Source organism: Lathyrus oleraceus, chromosome 4 (assembly GCF_024323335.1).
Source record: "Lathyrus oleraceus cultivar Zhongwan6 chromosome 4, CAAS_Psat_ZW6_1.0, whole genome shotgun sequence".
In the NCBI taxonomy this organism is placed as follows: Eukaryota; Viridiplantae; Streptophyta; class Magnoliopsida; order Fabales; family Fabaceae; genus Lathyrus; species Lathyrus oleraceus.
Window position 1 is genome coordinate 181,837,953 of NC_066582.1, and position 19,617 is coordinate 181,857,569.

A 19,617-nucleotide genomic window follows, 5' to 3' on the forward strand; every position below is an offset into this window, starting at 1 on the left:
TGAGATGAACAAGGGAGGATCAAAAGATCTCTTCAATTGCCATAAGCAATCCCTAAGTCAAACATCGATCATAAAGAAGTCAACTAAAAATTCAAGTCAACTTAAAAAATAACAAATAAATAGAAAATTAATCAAGAAAATTATGAAAAATTAAACTAAATAAGGTGGGGTCAGGACATCATCATCCCCCAAAACTATTTTAAAAATAATGAAAATTGGCACGTGAATTAATTAAAACAAAACATAGGTCAAACCAAAAGTCAATTAATAAGACTAGGTTAGAAATAAATCAAGAATAAATAGTAAATTACACAAGAAAATTATGAAAAATTAAACTAAATGAGGTGGGGTCAGGACATCATCATCCCCAAAAAATATTTTAAAAATAACGAAAATTGGTACATAAATTAATTAAAAAAAACAAAGGTCAAACCAAAAGTCAATTAATGAGACTAGGTTAGAAATAAATCAAGAATAAATAGTAAATTAATCAAGAAAATTATGAAAAATTAAACTAAATGAGATGGGGTCGGTACATCATCATCCCCCAAAATTATTTTAAAAATAACGAAAATTGGTACGTGAATTAATTCAAATAAAACAGAAGTCAAATTAAAAGTCCACCAACCAATCTAGGTCAAAAATAAATCCAAAATAAATTGAAAATTTGAAATAAAATTCCAACAAAAGGTCAGTTTGACCATTGATATAGTGGTCAACCTTCATCCCAAAAATCAAATGCTAACAATAATTTTAAGTCATAAAAATAAAATCAATAAAAAAAGTGTGTTAAAATGGACCAGTTAGAATAAATAATTAAAATAAAATATTAATATAAAAAAATACGAAAATAAAAATTATATAAAATTAAATAAAACGTTAAGAAAAGTGAAAAATATTTTTGGGTAATTTTATTGACGAAGAAAATATTTTATATAAGAAAAAGAAATATGAAAATGGAAGGATTAATGGTGATGAACATGGTAAGCAAGTGCAGATATATCAAAACATGGCCATGGAAGAGATGATTACCTAATGGAAAATAGAAGTGGAATGGAATCTGATATGTGATGAAGCTTTGCCTCCTTGCCACGAAATTCCAATGCTCCTTTAGGGTTAGGGTTTCAACTTCTTAAATAGGGTGGATTAGGTGTTCTCATGGGCTTTTTAATAAGTGATTTATCCATAAGAATAAAAGTGTGAAGTGAGGTGTAAAATGTTGTTATTTTGGGGCAAACTTAAGTGAATGGATGTCCAATGCATGGCCAAAAGAGGTAAAAAAACGTGACTGGTTTGTGCAGCATGCTTAGAAAATCTGATTGGGCCAGCCAGACCCAAAATCTGCCTAGAAAATCAAGTCATGGTGTCCACTTTAAATGAATGTATCTCTCAAACCATGGATCCAAATGAGATGATTCCAAAAGGATGTTAAAGAGGACATGGCAAGGTACAATTGTTGTGAATAAAATATTTTCAAATAATTCCTTGAAGTGCAAGAAAACTGACGAAGAAGTCTTGACAAATTTTGAGGATTTTGGACTTAGAAATTTTTCTAAGTGTCCTAAAAAAATGTCTCACTTTGACTAAGCATAACTTTCTCAATTCTAATCCAAATGGAGAAATATTTATATCTCTAGAAATATTGGAACAATAGGAACAACTTTCATGTTGGAGAAATTTTCAAATGGAGCTTTTATGTTGATGCAAAATGGGCTTAAAGTGAGTGCAACGATCGTGAAAACTTGCCCTAAATGGAAAGTCAACCATTTCCAAATTAAGTAACTTTTCCAATTCCTGATTAAATGATGAATCCATGATCCAACCTTGATCAAATCTCACATTTAGGATCCCCTAGGCATGTAATTTGAGATTCCACTCTCAAAATGTCAGGAGTTGACTTTTCTGGCCCCACAGTTGACTTTTCCCAAACTGTCTGATTCTCGATTCCATTGATCAATTGAAGATCTTCTAGCTCAAATAAAGAGCTGATTTTTTATATGTAGACCCTTGTGGACATATGGAGGGCCATGGAAAAGAGTTTCACCCAAAGAATCAGAAATAAACTAATTTTATACCAAACCCTAGTTTTAGGGCAAAATGATCAAGAACTGATTGCACTGATTGCCAATGGATCTTTCTGAGATAATTGTGAATCTTCCTAGGCCAAGATGCCTCTCTAATCATAACATGGATGAGCTCCTCTACTTCCAACCAAACATTTCCTGTTGCAGGTAGCCATGAAACCCTAATTTCTGATTAAATCTAGATGAACACTATGATAGCTTTGAATCCTTCACTGATGAACTGAGGACAATAATAAGATACTTGGACCCCCCTGAGACCCTTGAGACTTGTATACTTAGAAAATGAAGTCCAATTCTCAATCTTGCTTTGTGTGGGCTCCTTCTGTTAAGGAGTGGTCGATCAAAACCTGATCTCCATGTCACTAATGCAGTATGCAATGAGTATGACCTAATATGATGCTAATGAAGTGTAAAACATAATCCCATGCTTCCAGAAAAAATGAAGGGTAAATATTGGGGTATTACAAGTTCCTTTAGTGAGGGTTGAGTTTTGAGTCCAGCAGCAGTTGGGGCGCCTTAAGGATGAAGAAATGAGAGGCCAAGGCATTGTATTTATAGATGAAGGGAGCTGCAAGCATGAGCAAAATCGTGTGCATGAGTGAAGAGGGCCTCCATGCATGGGTCTGTACAAGCGCATGGAGGGCCCAATTCTGATTGGAATGGCAAGCTAAACATCACCAAATATTTTTTGGACGTGCAGATGAGATGTATTTGGATCATGCATGGCAATTGAATCAAGTTTCCAAAAATGCACTAAAAAGTTCCCCTCTTCGAAAATGATGCTTGCAAAATTGAAACATAGCCTTATGGGAAATGGTTGGAAAGCTTGTTGCATAAGGAACAAATGTCATGTTGATCAAAACTCCATTTGGGCCTTGGAAATTAATGAAAATTGAAGTTGAAGTGTAGGGTGCAAAACATGCATATGTGAAATTTTCAAAATTGGCCAAAGTTCAAGCCCTTCTATCTCAATGATGCAAGTTCCAAATGACAACATCTTCAACATGAACATTGTAGATATTTTCAAGGAAATCAATTTGGACTTAAAGTTTGCATCATTTGGATTTTTGATGAAGAAGTTATGGGCACTTGAAGTTGGACTTTTTCACATTTCAATGCATTTGGTCCAAAGTGACCTATAATGTTTTGTATTATCACATGTATTTCGTTTGAGATTTTGGAATTTTGCTCAACATAACATTTTAAGTAGACATCTTAATCTTTCCAATTAATTTGATCCCACCTCAAAATCACGAAAAATGAATGAGTTATCTCCTTGGGAAGTTGACCCAAAATTAGGGTTTCAGTCAAAATGACCTATAATGTCTTGGAATAGATGATGACCTTCCATGCTTCAAATCAATTTTTTATGAACATGAAAGTTGTTCATATTTTCCTTAAGAACAATTTTGGTCTTGGGGTCATCTCCATTTGACAAACACCTAAAATGTTAGGTCTCAGTGCATTTCAAAATAGTCAGATGAATTGACTGATCAACTACTCAAGTCCAAACCTCATATCTTGATGAATTGATGATTGAGGACACTCAAATAAGTTAAAATATGCATGAAATGATGAATTAAAGAACTTCCCTTGATTGTACTTGACCATGGGTTGAGGTTGCTTCATGAGCAAGGCACAATTGATGAACATATGAATTAGGGTTTCCTTGGGAAATAAGCCTCAAACCCTTTGATTTGCTTTAATCAAAATGATGAGTTGAGATACTTGGGAGGCATATTTGATGGATGAGAGCTTTGAGAACCATAACCATGCTTGCTTTCATCTTCTCTTGACCATATCAATGCACATAGGATCTCCTAGAAGCTTTAGACCTTGTGACTGCTCAAGCTACAAACAAGAGATGTTAGTGACATATTTTTGTGCTTTTGGTTAGTGAATAAAAATGAGAAAAGCAATGATATACAATTCAAGCATGCTTGGTGATCTCAAACCAACTCACAAGAGGTCCCACCCAAAGGTAAGGAGCCAAGATGCTTATGATCCTTGAGGCAATGTGAATGCAATGTTATGATGCCATGAGGGATCTTAGGGTCAAAATTGGGGTCTTACAGGGTCCTTTGTAACAAAAACCTAGATCATACCCAGTGAGAACCTCATTTTGGAAAGTAATCAGATTTATCCACATCTCGGACCTTTGAACATGTACCAAAACATTGCATCCATCCATTCATTGCATATGAATAAAAAGAAAAACTCTTAGTTTGTTTCACATTGTTTCAGGAATTTAAGACTTATTAGCAAAATGAATCCTGAGAGAAGAAGCACTTTTCAGTTCAGATACAAGAAAGTGGACCTTGCCAGCCTGCAGAAGTTGAGTGCCAAAGTAACACCAATCAAACTCAACAACTTTGTGCAAGACAATGGAAGAATTCTGGACATCTTAAATAAGAAGATGGACATGATGAGTGCGGTGACTATTGCTCAGTTCTATGATCCACCGCTACGTTGTTTCACATTTTATGATTTCCAGTTGGTTCCTACCTTAGAGGAGTTTTAGAGGATTGTAGGCCGAAATTTGGAGGATTATAATCCATTTCCTAAGTTTGATGAAGTTATTCCTCCCAAGAGGATAACTTTAGCTTTGGGTTTGAAGGTTTCTGAAGTCATGGACAATTGGGATGTGAAGGGAGCCTTCAAGGGTTTTTCTAGGAAGTTCATGGAAGATAAAGCTAAGAAGATGGAAAAAGAGGAGAATTGGAAAGCTTTCTATGTTGTGTTAGCTATGTTGGTATATGGGATAGTTCTCTTCCCAAATATTGACCACTTTGTGGACAATCTGGCTGTGAGGATCTTTCTCTCTGGTAACCCTGTACCATTCCTCCTAGCGGACCTCCACTATGCTCTCCATGATCGTCATGAGAAGATGAGAGGAACCATTTTATGTGGTGCACAATTGTTGCATGTTTGGTTTAGATCTAATATGCCCGAAGAAGGCCCTTTTGTCTCAAAGGAACTCAAGCCCTCTCAGAAGTTAGCTTCTCTCACCTCCAATCATGTTAAGTGGTATATTAGGGATTGGGAAACTGAGGATGTCATTGTCATCATTGGAGACTTCCCCAATGTACCTTTGATAGGAATGAAGGGTTGTATCAACTACAACCCCGTGTTATCTTTGAGGCAACATGGTTACCCTATGAAGGACCCTCCAAAAGCTGAAGCCTTAGAGCCTTTCATCTTGCACAGTGCTGAAGTAGATCACCCCATGGTGAAGAAGATCAAGAGGTCATGGTAAGCGATTATCAGAAAGGGTAAATAATTAGGTAAGAGAAATGTCAGCGCTCGAGAGCCTTATACTTGTTGGGTGAGAGAGAGGGTTCAGATGGTTAAACTCCCTTTTCCATTTGATCCTTCTATCTATCCATTGGTTCCTGAGCCTGAACCCATATTACCTGAAGATATGGAGAAGCTTAATGCCTATATTAAGGAGATGGAATTGGAGAATACTGACTTGAGGGTTAAGCTCAGCCGAGTCTCGGTAGAGAATGGAAATTTGAAAGATAGTCAACATAAGAAGGATGAAGAACTTGAAATTTCCAACAAAAGGGCCAGGGAGTCTAGGAAAGGAGAGAAAAGTTTGGACAAGCGCTCTACAGTACTAAATTTGTGTTCAAGACGAAGGAGGAAGAGTTGGATAAAGCTATACTCCAGATCCAAAAGCTTAACAAAACTCTGGAGTTGACTTTTGAAGTGAAGAGGGAAGCACGACTGATTTCTGAGATTCGTACTCGTGAACTTGAGAACACCATTTAGAAGTACAAGGATGCTTGGGACGTGAGAAGTTGAGGAATGAAGAGTCAGAAGGGGTTTGTACACGTTTGAACTATCAATTGGAATAAGCCAATGCTAGGATCCAGGCACTCGAGGGTATGGATCAGGATGTTGCTTATCTGATGTTGTTGAGTGCATGCAGATACTAGAGAAACCTCTATAGGGACATAGAGGTGACCAAGGCTGAAGACTTGTGCATCATTCAAGACCTCCAAGGACTTTACACTGAGTGGAAGGGCAAATTTCTAAGGCTGTCCAAATTCGCAAATTCCATCATGCAAGAGTTACCTGAGAAATTGCAAGAAGCCGATTGGTGCATGTGTCTAGAGAACACTCTGCATCAAGTTTTTAATTTCATTAAATTTTGTAAGATGATGTTGGAAGGGTTGACTAGCGACGCTGCTACGGTTCGGAAAGCCCGTATGTCGTAGGCATTTTGTTTGTATTTGAAGTTTGTTCTAAATTAATGAAAATCGCTTTTGGGATTCATTTTATTGTGTTTTATTACTTTATTTCTTTACATACTTGCGAACAAATGTTATGGCATTTCTGAAATGAATAACTAAAACTAACCAAGAGTTTTGCAAACAAAATGCATGCATACACACATTCATACATTTTCAAAATAGAGTCTTACTCCGTCCTTTCTTCCTCCAGTTTCACGCTGAATCTTCAACACCCGTACAATACTCGCGCCTGAGCAAGACAAAGGATGGCTGAACAAGAGCAAGAAAGTGCCCGAGTTAGAGCTGAATTAGATGAAATCAAGGGGGGCATGTCCCAGATAAGAGAAATGCTCCAAGCTTTGACCTTCAAATTTGAAGCTCCACAAGCGACCGTGATTTCGGAGATCACAGGCCTAGCAGTTGAAGTCCAACTTCAGAGGTCTTTTCCTTCAACCCTACCTCCATATGGGTTACCTTACGACTTCATCCCTCGAGCGGAAGTAGTGCACGACATGGGGCAATCTGTCCAACAAGTTGTGCCATTTCCAGTTTACACCGATGCACGCCCAGTCGTCCACACTGTTGCTCCACCAGCTGCCTATGCTAGGCATGTTCCGCATTTTGAAGATCAACATCACATGTATTAGACCGTCGACTCAAATGTTAGTGGTGATGAAGTAAGATTTAAAGATTTCAGAGAAGTGAAGGAGAACATGTAACTCCTTGAGAAGAAGTTCTGAGCATTAGAAGGAGACCACGTCTTTGGTTTTGCTTCCAAAGAAATGTGCCTTGTATCTGGGTTGGTAATTCCGACTAAGTTCAAAACTCCGGATTTTGACAAATACAAGGGGCATACTTGCCCAAAAATCCATCTCATCATGTGTTACCATAAAATGGCTGCTCACGTGGAAGATGACAAGCTGATGATCCACTATTTCCAAGATAGCTTTAGTGGGGCTCCTTCCAAATGGTATTTGAGTCTGGATCATAGTAGGATCAGATGCTTCCAAGACCTATCAGACGCCTTCATCAAACACTACAAATACAACATGGACATGGCTCCTGATAGGAGACAACTGCAAAGTATGTTTCAGCATGACAAAGAATCCTTTAAGGAGTATGCTCAGAGATGGAGGGAAATGGCTTCTCAAGTTGAACCACCTCTTGCCGAAAAGGAACTTGCTGAGTTATTCATCGACACTGTCCAACCCCAATTCTATGAGAAGATGGTTGGAAGTTCTTCCTTGGGATTCTCCCAATTCTAGGAGCTCACTGTAGCACCTCAAATTTGCACCTATCATTGTACATACATTCTCATATTAGGTCATAGCATAACATGGTCCACTGCATAGCATTGCATTGTCCCATCTGCCTCAAGTGCAAGATCATCAGGAGAATTAGGTCAAACTGATCAGGAGATCAGTCAACCAAGCAAGCAAGTGTGTTTTTCATCGAGCCAAGGCCCTAGGTTTGTTCCAACATGTTCACATGACTTGGGGATCCATTTGAAGTGTTTAAGTCAAAGATTGGATGCTCAGAGGTCATCAGTCCATGCACAATCAGTCAGAAACCCTAAAAAGTCAAACTTGGTCAACTGTGATTGATTTTATGGATTTGATGGATGGATTTGGTTTGAGAGAGCTTATTCATGTCTAAATAGGCCTCATATATCATGTCAAACATCATCATTGAAGAATTTGAAGCCAAATCAGAAATTTCCAAAAATAGAAACTGGACCTGTAATTTTAACTGCCAAAAATGGAAACTTCTTGATCCCAAACTTACATCATGATACAAGCTTCAAATGAATTTTTTCCCAACATGAAAGTTGAAGATCTTGTTCTCCCATTTCTAAAAAGTCCAAGAACTCTCAATTCCCATGTATGGTTGGCAAGATATGATCAATTCATTTTCAAAATTTCTTGAACTTCAAAAGGCCATATCTCTCAAACCATTTGGCCAATTTTGGTGAGGTTTTTTCCAACAAGTCATATTTAACCTCCTCTTTCCAAAAATGTAACTTTCATGTACCAAAACTCTATGGATCAAAATGGCATTTTTTAACTTGATTGATTTATTTTCAAGTAAGGTTGAAAAGTGACTTTTTGATTTAAGCATTTCTAACCAATTGTGCCATCCAAATATGTTCAGATACATTATTTTTGACTTGTTGCAAGCCCAAATTCGTGGCCTTTGCTTATGCATCATCCCATATGGACAAATTTGGCAACTTAGCAATTTGGCTCATTAAAGCAAAACATGTTTAGCATACACTAATCCAAGCTTAAACAGAAGTATATTAACATTTTTCTGATCATTTGGTAGCCCTAGCAGCCACAGAAAGAAGAGATTTCTCTCACTCTCTCAAAACTTCATCTTTGGCCATTTTCAAAATCTGTGAAAAAAAAACTCAAAGAAATTGACATTGCCTTGCCTAAAACAACATCCATACACCATTGTGAGCTTGTTTCCACCATCATTCCACAACTGTAAGCTCATTTGCCCGACTGTTTTCCAAGGCATCATCAATGGCAAAGTGTGGTTGAAGTCATTTCAAGCTGTTTCAAGCCCAAGCATCTTCACCATTCATCATTTGGAGCATGAGTCTGCATCTGTTTCAAGCCAAAACCACAAGATAACAACTGAATCCACACTGCACTTCAGAACTGGTAAATTTTCGATCTCCTTATTTCATCAAATCAATACATGCTTTAGAAAGGTCTCTCCATGCTGAGCTTTGTGATGGTCTTACTTTTGAAAATGGTTGATTATTTCTTGAGTTATGTTGAAATGAAGTTTGGTGATGAAACATGTTCTTGCTCGATTCATGAGCTGTGTTATGTTTTAGTGAAAATTGATGATTGATTCATGTTAGTCATGCTTTGCTGATCATTTCTGTGTATCCAATTGTGATTTCTGGAAAAAATTATGGTTGAGTCGAATTTGAGAAGATGAATATGCATACTGTTCATTAAACCCTAGATTTGTTCATTGCCTTGCCCAGAAATCTGAGACCCACGTGCATGGTACTGTTTCTCCATGCTGACCAATGGGAACATTCCCTTTGCCGTGCCAAAACGGCTGCGTTTTGTTAAGTGAATCCCAGAATTACAAATATGCCATTCCCGGTTTTTTAAAATCCATTTAATCCATTTATTTTTTTCAATTTTTATTTCAATTTGATGCAACAACTTTGAAAAATCATATCTCCATCATTTTAAGTCCAATTCTCATGGGAATTTTTGCATTATCTTCACCATGATCTCTACTTTTTTATCATATTTTTTCCAGAATTTTGTGATCATTGGATTTTATTTGGCATATTGATTTGTAACATGCATCCATATTGCACACATTTTACCAAAACCTTTGTGAAATGGTCATGACTTATCCTATGGACTTGAAACTTTTTGAGCACAAACTAGACACATTCATGTTTATTTTGATGTAGAGTTTGTGAATTTCTCATTTCTGGATTGTGAGTTGTGAATTTTTGAAGTAAGGTGTGACAATTTGTGTCACACCATTGATGTGCAACTTGTTGATTTTTATAGCGATTCCTATTGACCTCCAAATGGATTGATTTTTTGCATGAACCTACTCTTATATGTCTAGTTTGTATGTGATTTTTTGTGGAATTGTTCATGGCATTTTCCATTTGTTTGAGATTTTCTCCCCTGTTTGACCAAAATGTTGACTTTGTGTGATACATGTTGCCATTTCATTTGTGAAATGCTCATACTTTATTAGATGGACATGAAATTTTACATGAGATAACTAGACATCCTAAGCTTTGCCATGGTTTTAGTCCCATTCATTTATCATATGCCATCTCTGATTTATGAATTTTTCAAGTTGATGCATGTTTGGTTGACTTCCTTGAGCATGTTCAAAATTGTTTTGACTTTCTGATTTTCATTGACTGCCTTCCACTTGTCCAAATGAGATGAAATTTGACATGCTTACCATGCTATGTGTTAGGATTGATCATGATTTATTTGGTGATTTTTGAAAATGTTTGAGTTTGCTTTTGATGCAAGTCTTTCTGTTGACTCCTATGAGCTCTCATTTGCCATGCTTTGACTTCTTTTGCTTATGAAATGATGATGATGCATGATATAAACATGAAACCAATTGGGTTTGCTTCCTAAATGTTTGAATTTGATTTTGATTGGACATTGCTTGCTGTTTTGACTTTCTCATTCATTTTTGACCCTAGGCTTGCCCTAGTGGTCCTGTTACTCACCTTTGAGTTCATGTTTTCAGGTTGACCAACAAATGACCAATGAGACCATTTCTTTTTGATTGAGCTTGCTTAAATATCATTGACTAACTTGTGTGTTTTGTAGGTGGCTTGGCTCACATGCCTTGAGCATTGTGCTTTGTACATTTGTTAATTGTATTGACTGTTGATTCCTACCTCCTTTGCTTTAGCTTTTGAATTGTGTACTGATCTGTTTGACTATTTCAGGTACCATTAGTTGCTTAGTTCTTTGAACTTGATTTGCTTTGCTTTAATAGCAATTTGCATTGAGGTATATTTCTCATCTTCATGTAGTCTGGAAGACCTGGCCTGTTACTTGGCCAGGCAACTGTCTGAAGTCCTCCTTAAGAGGCAATGTTTGTGTATGTTTAAATTTTGTCCCTGTACATAGTCAAAGACCTCCTAAGTGAAGAGGCAATTGGCAGAACCCAAGGGATATGCAACCTATCCCCTGCTATTTTGTGTGTCATCTGCTTTGCTCACACCACTGTGTTGATGCATTGCAGATACAAACCCAAGATCTTGTACAATTGTACAGTTGAGTCAGTTTCAAATGTGTAGAAGGGTTCCCACTTTCTGAACCCACACATTCTTGTCTTAAGCTCTCCCAGGCCAGGGATAAGAGCTGTGAAGTCTCATCTTCACTCACCTTTCATCTGCTTCACCTTAGCCCCTCAATGGCAAGGTTAAGAGCAACATCTACCCAATTCCAGAGGTTTGTTTGTTGAGGTTGATATGACCCCTCGACTAAAACCTAGCCTTGATGTTTGAGCCCCCTTGTTGGTGTGTTTATTTTACGCTGTATGTGCTTGTGTGGTGTGATTGTATCCCCTGGGTTTGTTAGACTCCGCGTAGTCTCGTTTGCATGTCAATTAAGGTAGCACGGTTCCTTCGTATAGGACTTCCTTTCTTGCTTGAGCTTTCCTAAAACACAAACAAACATCATCCCCTCTTAAGGATACGTTAACTCCTTCTACTACAGATGAGTAAGTCTCCAAAGGTCGAGCATCAGGTAGATTGCGCAGTGACGTTGTCCACTTAAAAAACACAAACCAACGGGAATAGTTTAGCCGAACTACGGCAACTCTGATTCTCATGTCCAGATGAGATACGTAGGCACGAGATGCGATGTCTTGTCGAGTTTGACTAACAACTAACACTAATTCTTTTCTCTCGCCCTCGTTGCGATTGAGACCTCCCCTTTCTCTTGCCCTAGTTGCAATCGAGACCCTTGCTTCCTGTGCAAGTTAGGTTTGGTGTGGCTTGCTTCCTGTGCAAGTCATGTTTAGGATAGGCTTGCTTCCTGTGCAAGTTAGCTAGAAACCTTAACTTAGGGACGACTTTGCATGACAACATCTAGGCTCGAGTCGTAGTCTCCCTAGTGTTGTGTCTCCCTCTGTTATCTGGTTAGGCTAGTCCTTTTTCCCTGCGTAGGGGAACTACGTCGCCCTGATCCTCATACCAGATGAGGTACGTAGGCAGGAGATGAGCTGATCTCTCCGGGCGCCTTTTTTCTCTTTCAGCCCTTTTTCTTTTTTCAACCCTTTGTGTCTTAACCACCCCTGCGTGTGTTTTGGTTCAGATGATGATGTAAGTCCAGTGATTGGCATTCGGGCTCCACGTTCGCCCTTTTTGTTTTGTTTGCGTGAGTCGTTTCTCATTTTCTGGTTGGAGTCCGACGTAAGTCCAGCGATTGGCAGTTGGTTTCCTGTGTGTGTTTTCTGGTTCGGATGCTGATGTAAGTCCAGTGATTGGCGTTCAGGCTCCACGTTTGCCTTTGCCTGTGTTTGTTTGCGTGCGTGTCAGCCGAGCTACGAATGCTCTGATTCTCCTTCGTCCAAGGAGATACGTATGCATAGGATGCGATATCCTAGCGAGCATGTGTCGTTTCCCCAGTCCGAACTACTTCGACTCTGATGTCTATGCCTGATAGACTAAGTAGGCCCAGGATGCGATGTCCTGCCGGGTCAGTCTTGTCTGTTTTCTTGTGTCTCTTTCAGCCAGTGTGTGTGTGTTTGAGCAGTGTTTAGCAACCATTTTCCTTTCTATTGTGCGTGGATCCCGTCGAGTACGACGGATGCGTAGGAGTGCTAATACCTTCCCTTCGCATAACCGACTCCCGATCCCATTCTCTTTGGTCGCGAGACCATGTCTTTTCCCAGGTTTACTTCGAGCGTTTCCTTTCCCTCTTTTGGGATAAATAACGCACGGTGGCGGCTCTGTTGTTCTTGTTCTCCCGCCGGTTTTTCGCGTAATGCGACACTCACAACAGCAATATGTTCTACAACCTTTTCCCTATCATCAACCTATGTATCCCGGTCAGTATGCCCCGCAACCATACGTAGCTGTTGTGACGCCTACCTTTAATCAACAACCCGCTCAGACTTATCAACCACCTCCAGTTTATCGACCAACTCCAGCTCAACAACGTGCTCATGTTCCCCCAGTTTATCCGTAAGCACCAGCGGCTCCTGTCTATCAATAGCCGAGAGCTCAAGCTCCAAGACAAAATGCTCAGAATCAGAACAAGAGGCAGGGGGATAGAGCAACCTTCAATCCAATTCCAATGTCATATACTGATCTTTATCCCTCTCTATTGCAGAAAGGTTTGGTGGTTCCTAGACCTATGGGACCTCCACTTGATCATTTTCCTCCATGGTACAACCCTAATGCACATTGTCCTTTTTATGAGGGTGCCCCGAGCATGACCTAGAGGGTTGCTATGCTTTGAAGCATACGGTTCGTGAACTTATTGATAGAAAGATTCTATCTTTTAGGGATATGGGACCAAACGTGAAGAACAATCCTCTTCCTTCCCATGGAGACCCTACAGTGAATGCAATTGAAGATTCCTATGATAATGTTATGGTTGAGAAGGTTGATGATGTCAAGACTCCTTTGGCAGCATTCCACGCCCGATTGGTGGAAGCGGGCCTGATTGATGTTTATCATGACAGCTGTGAAGAGTGTGCCACACACCTAAGGGGCTTTCAGATGGTACGAGATAATATTCAAGACTTGATGAATAAAGGAGTGTTTCAAATCTCTAGTGTTGTAAATAACGAAGATGTGTTGGTAATTGAACCTTGTTTCAATTTACCTGAACTAGTTGAAATCCCTTGCTATAGTAGAAGAGTGGTGCCTGAGAATAGTCATCTGTCACCTGTTGAGATTTGTATGCCTACGTTGTTTCTGTATGAAAGCACCAAGGTTGTGCCTTGGAGATATGAGGTTACCATTGTGGATAAGATCGTTGGAGGAAGTGCAGATGGTGAAGTGACAGAAGCTGTGAATGAGGATGTCACCAATATTGTAGGAATGAGCAGAATGACCCATAGTGGTCGAATCTATACGCCTGAATTCAATGTGACTCCTCAAGTTCTAGCCAAGGAATCTATAGTTATAGCTCCTACTAAAGAACCTGAAGCGGTCCAATCTGAAGATGTTGGTGAGTTCTTGAAGTTGATCAAGAGTAGTGACTACAAGGTTGTGGATCAGCTGCATCAAACACCATCTAAGATTTCTATTTTGTCTCTATTATTGAACTCCCAAGCCCAGAGGGAGGCTTTATTGAAGGTGCTTGCCCAAGCTCATGTAACACAAAGCATAATGGTAGTCCAGTTTGGTAGGGTGGTTGTAAACATCACAGCTTGCAATACTTTAAGCTTTAGTGGAGAGGAATTACCTGAAGATGGAAAAAATCACAATCGTGCTCTCCATATCTCAGTGAAGTGCAAATATGATGCTTTGGTAAGAGTTTTGGTTGATACCAGATCTTCTTTAAATGTGATGCCAAAGAGAACACTCTCCAAGTTATCTTATCAAGGACCAGCTATGAAGTTGAGTGCCCTGATAGTGAAAGCTTTTGATGGTTCCCGGAGAACCGTGATTGGAGAGGTAGAATTACCCATATTGATTGGACCTCACATATTCCCGATTAATTTCCAAATCATGGATATTAATTCGATGTATAGCTACTTATTGGGGCGTCCCTGGATTCATGCTATAGGGGCAGTTACCTCCACTTTACATCAGAAAATGAAGTTCGTGATGGACAATCAATTGATCATCATTTATGGAGAGGAGGACTTTGTGGTCAGTCACCTTTCATCCTTTAGGTATATCGAGGCAGATGAGGACGCTTTGGAAACTTCTTTCCAAACTCTTGAAATAGCCAACGCCACTTTTGTGGAGATGAAGGACCCTATTGGGAAATCTTGTTCATCTTTTGCTTCTCTGAAAAGCGTAAAGTCTAACATTGAAGGAGGAAACCTTGAAGGTTGGGGTCAGCTTATTGATGTTCGTGAGAAGCATGATCGCTTTGGTCTGGGATATGTGCCTTCCGCTGCGAAAGGAGCCTGAGTCCCTGCAAAGGATAACACCCAAAGCATCCAGGAAGTATTCCTCAGTACAGGATTCATCCATGGAGATCAGGTCAACGCAATTGAAGGCAACACCGAAGATGAAGATGAGCTATGTTAGGTTTACCGGTGTGAGACAACTTTGAACAATTGGAAGGCGGTCGAGATCCCTGGAATTTTTCCTTTGTCAAAGTAATGATTGTTGTTTTCCTTTCAAATCCTTAGCTCTGCCCAATGCTAATGGATCGTGTTGTAGGGCCCCTTTTTCATTTTCAAGTAATCATTATCAGTGAATAAAAGGCATTTTGTTAAAATTCTTATTATTCATTTATTTGCTTTCTCTTAAGAAAATGGAAATCTTTTCGAACAAAAAAAAACTTTTCATTTGTGCATCTTTTATTTTTACTTTTCTAAAAAATCAATCATTCAAACACGCAGAATAAATGATAACCCCGTTGAATCCAATGACTCTACTCCTTCTCATAACTTTGACTCCCCTATCTACCAAGAGGGAGAAGAGGGTGAGGAAGATTGTTAAATCCCCGACGAATTGGAAAGGTTGCTCGAGCACGAGTCCAAAGCCCTTCAGCCACATGAAGAACGAGTGGAAACATCAACCTTGGCACAGAGGAAGAGAAGAAAGAAGTCAAGGTCGGCACCACACTTGAAGAAAGCGTCAAAGAGAGATTGGTCAAGTTGCTGCAAGAATATGTGGATGTATTTGCATGGTCATATCAGGATATGCTAGGCCTGTACACCGACATCGTTGAACACAAGTTGTCGCTTCAGCCAGGTTGCCCGCTAGTAAAACAGAAACTCCGAAGAACAAGACCAGATATGGATCTGATGATTCGTGAATAAGTCAAGCGACAGTTTGACGTTGGTTTCCTCATAGCGGAGAAGTACCCACAGTGGGTAGCTAATATTGTACCTGTGCCTAAAAAGGATGGAAAGGTGAGTATGTGTGTTGACTATAGGGATCTAAACAAAGCTAGTCCAAAGGACGGTTTTCCTCTACCACATATTGATACTTTGGTAGATAACACTGCGAGTTTTGCTGTATTCTCATTTATGGATGGATTTTCTGGATACAATCAAATCAAGATGGCTCCAGATGACATGGAGAAGACCACTTTTATTACCCCTTGGGGCACGTTTTGCTACAAGGTGATGCCTTTCTGTCTCAAAAATGTCGGGGCAACTTACCAAAGAGCTATGGTCACTCTTTTCCATGATATGATGCACAAGGAGATAGAGGTCTATGTTGATGACATGATTGCTAAATCTTAGAATGAAGAAGATCATATGGACCATCTGAAGAAGTTGTTTGAACTCCTCAGAAAGTTTAGACTACGATTAAACCCTGTAAAATGCACATTTGGTGCCTGTTCAGGGAAGTTGCTTGGTTTCATCATTAGTCAACGAGGAATTGAGGTGGAACCTGAAAAGGTTCGAGCTATACAAGAAATGCCTGCTCCACGCACTGAGCGAGAAGTTAGAGGTTTCCTTGGACGTTTGAATTACATCTCAAGGTTTATTTCACATATGACTGCCACGTGCGAGCCTATCTTCAAATTTCTTTGAAAAGATCAAGATGTTGAATGGAATTCTGATTGTCAAAGTGCTTTTGAGAAGATTCGTCAATATTTGCAAGAGCCTTCTATTTTGATTTCACCTATCCTAGGGAAGCCGTTAATCATGTATATGACTGTGCTCGAAGGGTCAATGAGATGCGTGCTGGGGCAAGATGACGAAACTGGTCGAAAAGAACATGCTATTTACTATCTGAGCAAAAAGTTTACTCATTGTGAAAGTCGATATTCGCTTTTGGAGAAAACTTGTTGCGCGCTAGCATGAGCCGCTCGTCGTTTGAGGTAGTATATGATTTGTCATACTACTTTGTTGATCTCAAAAATGGATCCAATAAAGTATATCTTTGAGAAACCCGCCTTAACTGGAAGACTTGCCTATTGGCAGATGCTCTTGTCAGAATACTACATCCAGTATGTAACCTAGAAAGCAATCAAGGGAAGTGTTTTAGCAGAGTATCTCGCTCACCAACAGTTGAAGACTATCAGCCATTGAAGTTTGATTTCCCCAATGAGGATATAATGGTAATAGAGGATTGTGAGATCCCAGGCCCAGATGAAGGACCAGAACCAGGATCTCGATGGAAGCTCGGGTTCGATGGTTCCTCCAATTACAGTGGTCATGGTGTGGGAGCTGTTTTGATGAATCCAAATGGTGGCTTTACCCTTTTCATAACAAGATTGTGCTTTGATTGTACGAATAATGTCACGGAGTATGAAGCTTGTATCCTTGGTATTGAAGCCGCAATTGATCTCCGAATCAAGATCCTGGAGGTGTATGGAGACTCAGCCTTGGTGATCTATCAGGTCAAAGGTGAATGGGAGACCCATGATGCAAAGTTAATCCCATATCGTGCTCATGTTGTACAACTGATTAAATACTTTGACGGTATCACTTTTCATCACATCCCAAGAGTAGAAAATCAAGTGGCTGACGCTTTGGAAACATTAGCATCAATGTACCAAGTCAGATTCTGTAATGAAGCTCTAGTTATTCGAATATAGCAAAGAGATGAGCCTGCCTACTGTCAACGATTGAAGAAGAAACTGAAGGTAAACCATGGTTTCATGACATCAAGTGTTATCTACTAAGTCAAGAGTATCCAGAAGATGCTAAATTGTTGGAATAGAAAACTCTGAGGAGGTTATCTTCCAAATTCTTTTTTAGCAATGATGTGCTTTATAAGAGAAACCATGACATGGTTATGCTCAGATGCATGGATAGACACGAAGCAGACTTGTTAATCAAGGAGATTCATGAAGGATCCTTTCGAACCCGTGCTAATGGGCATGCCATGTGTAGGAGAATAGCCATCCAAGGCGCAGCGGAATTTAAAATTTTCTCCATTTAGTGATCCTTACGAATGGGCATGATCAGTGATAGAATCGTTACCTCTTGTGGCGATTCAAACCTTTGGTGCAGACCTCTGATAATGATCAAAACCTTTGATACAGATCCACGGGGCGATCACGAACGTTGAACGATGACAACGTCTCTACTCAGTCCACACGAACGGATTCCTTCAATCGCAGTGTTAGCTGTTATGAATGAAGGCTTTGAGTGAGAGAAAGAGGGAAACAAAATTCCAAGTCTCTACTTGAATTTCTGTCTGAGTGGATTGGAGTGACAATGCTTCTACCCAAGGGGTTCTATTTATAGAACCACTTGTGTGGGCTTCAAGCTAAAAAGCCCACTTAAGTGTATTTTTGCCCATATCTTATAATATGCCCAAAATCACTTAAGTATTTGGTACCTTACCATATTTCGTCTCCCACTTAAGTGCACCGTACCTTACGGTGTTCCTTAGTTACTCTATCTCTCATCAATCCGTCCTTTGTGTGTGACCCTATAGGTTTTCGCGGCGTTGGTAATTATATTAAATCACGCATTTAACATAATAAACAGTGAGCGGTATCTAGCAACACATCACTGCTACCCAAGTCACGAAAATGTCATGTGATCTGACAAAACCTCATGTGATAATAATTATGTGTATAATTACCCCTTTGCCCTTACGTCTATATTGAACACAAGGTATAGACCGTGTCACCCTTGTCCAGTTCAATATTGGGCCCATAGACATTTATCCTGTTACGCAGGATTGGCAAATTCCATCTAGGACACTCATGTCCCTCAGCATGCTTCGTGGAGTACCCATCAACTGTCTTTATGGTTATCCAGTTACGGACAACGTTGGATCAGCAATAAAGCACTCGACTCTACACCTAGGATCCATAGTGGTTTCAGGTCGAAGAGTGGTATACACTATTATCACCATGAGAATAACTTATGACACTTTGCATAACTTTCTATATAGTATTCTCATAGCGGGTCAATCCGGTATAAATATTACTCCTAATATTCATACCTATGTTTAAGACTAGATAACTCTTTATCCATGATCCATGAGATGTGATCATCAGTCTACAAACATAATAGTCTTAATGCTTTAATGTTATCCCACTTCACACTAAAGCTCGACTACGGATACTTTAAGAATAGTGTCCTTATGTTTAATGTGTTCTCATGATTAAGTCACACTTAATACATTAAACAGACTATCTATTCCAGGGACTTTATTAATCAACCATAATAAAGAAAATGCCTTTTATTATTAATAAATAATTCGATACAAGTACCAAAAGTATTGGCCTCTAGGGCTTACACCGACAATCTCCCACTAGCACTAGAGCCAATCAGGCATACCCCGTATGCCCATTGATCTAGTATGGCCATCATGCTTCTGCTGCGCAAGAGGCTTTGTCAGTGGGTTAACTATATTGTCAAGTGTAGGTACTTTACATATTTTCGCACAACGCCTTAGTATGTGTTTGGATCGTTGGTGAGATCTAGGCTCCTTAGCTTGTGCGATAACACCATTGTTATCATAATAGAGACCAATGGGATCCACAATGCTAGGGACTATGCCAAGTTTATTGATCCAAACAGCTTCCTTTGCTGCACTTAAGGCAGCAATATACTCGGCCTCAGTTGTAGAATCAACAACTGCATCTTGCGTTGAACTTTTCAAGCTCACAGTGCCACCATTTAAGCAAAACACATAACCAGATTGGAATCAT

General features: G+C 39.4%; 1 protein-coding gene across 1 annotated transcript; it reads left to right on the top strand.

Moving 5' to 3' along the window:
- The first annotated feature begins 7,215 nt into the window (after window positions 1-7,215).
- On the top strand, window positions 7,216-14,948 carry LOC127136596 (uncharacterized). Its single transcript, XM_051063136.1, has 3 exons — window positions 7,216-7,551; window positions 13,189-13,244; window positions 13,364-14,948. The coding sequence occupies exons 1-3, from the start codon at window positions 7,216-7,218 to the stop codon at window positions 14,946-14,948; spliced, it is 1,977 nt and encodes a 658-aa protein (XP_050919093.1).
- The last annotated feature ends 4,669 nt before the right edge of the window (window positions 14,949-19,617 follow it).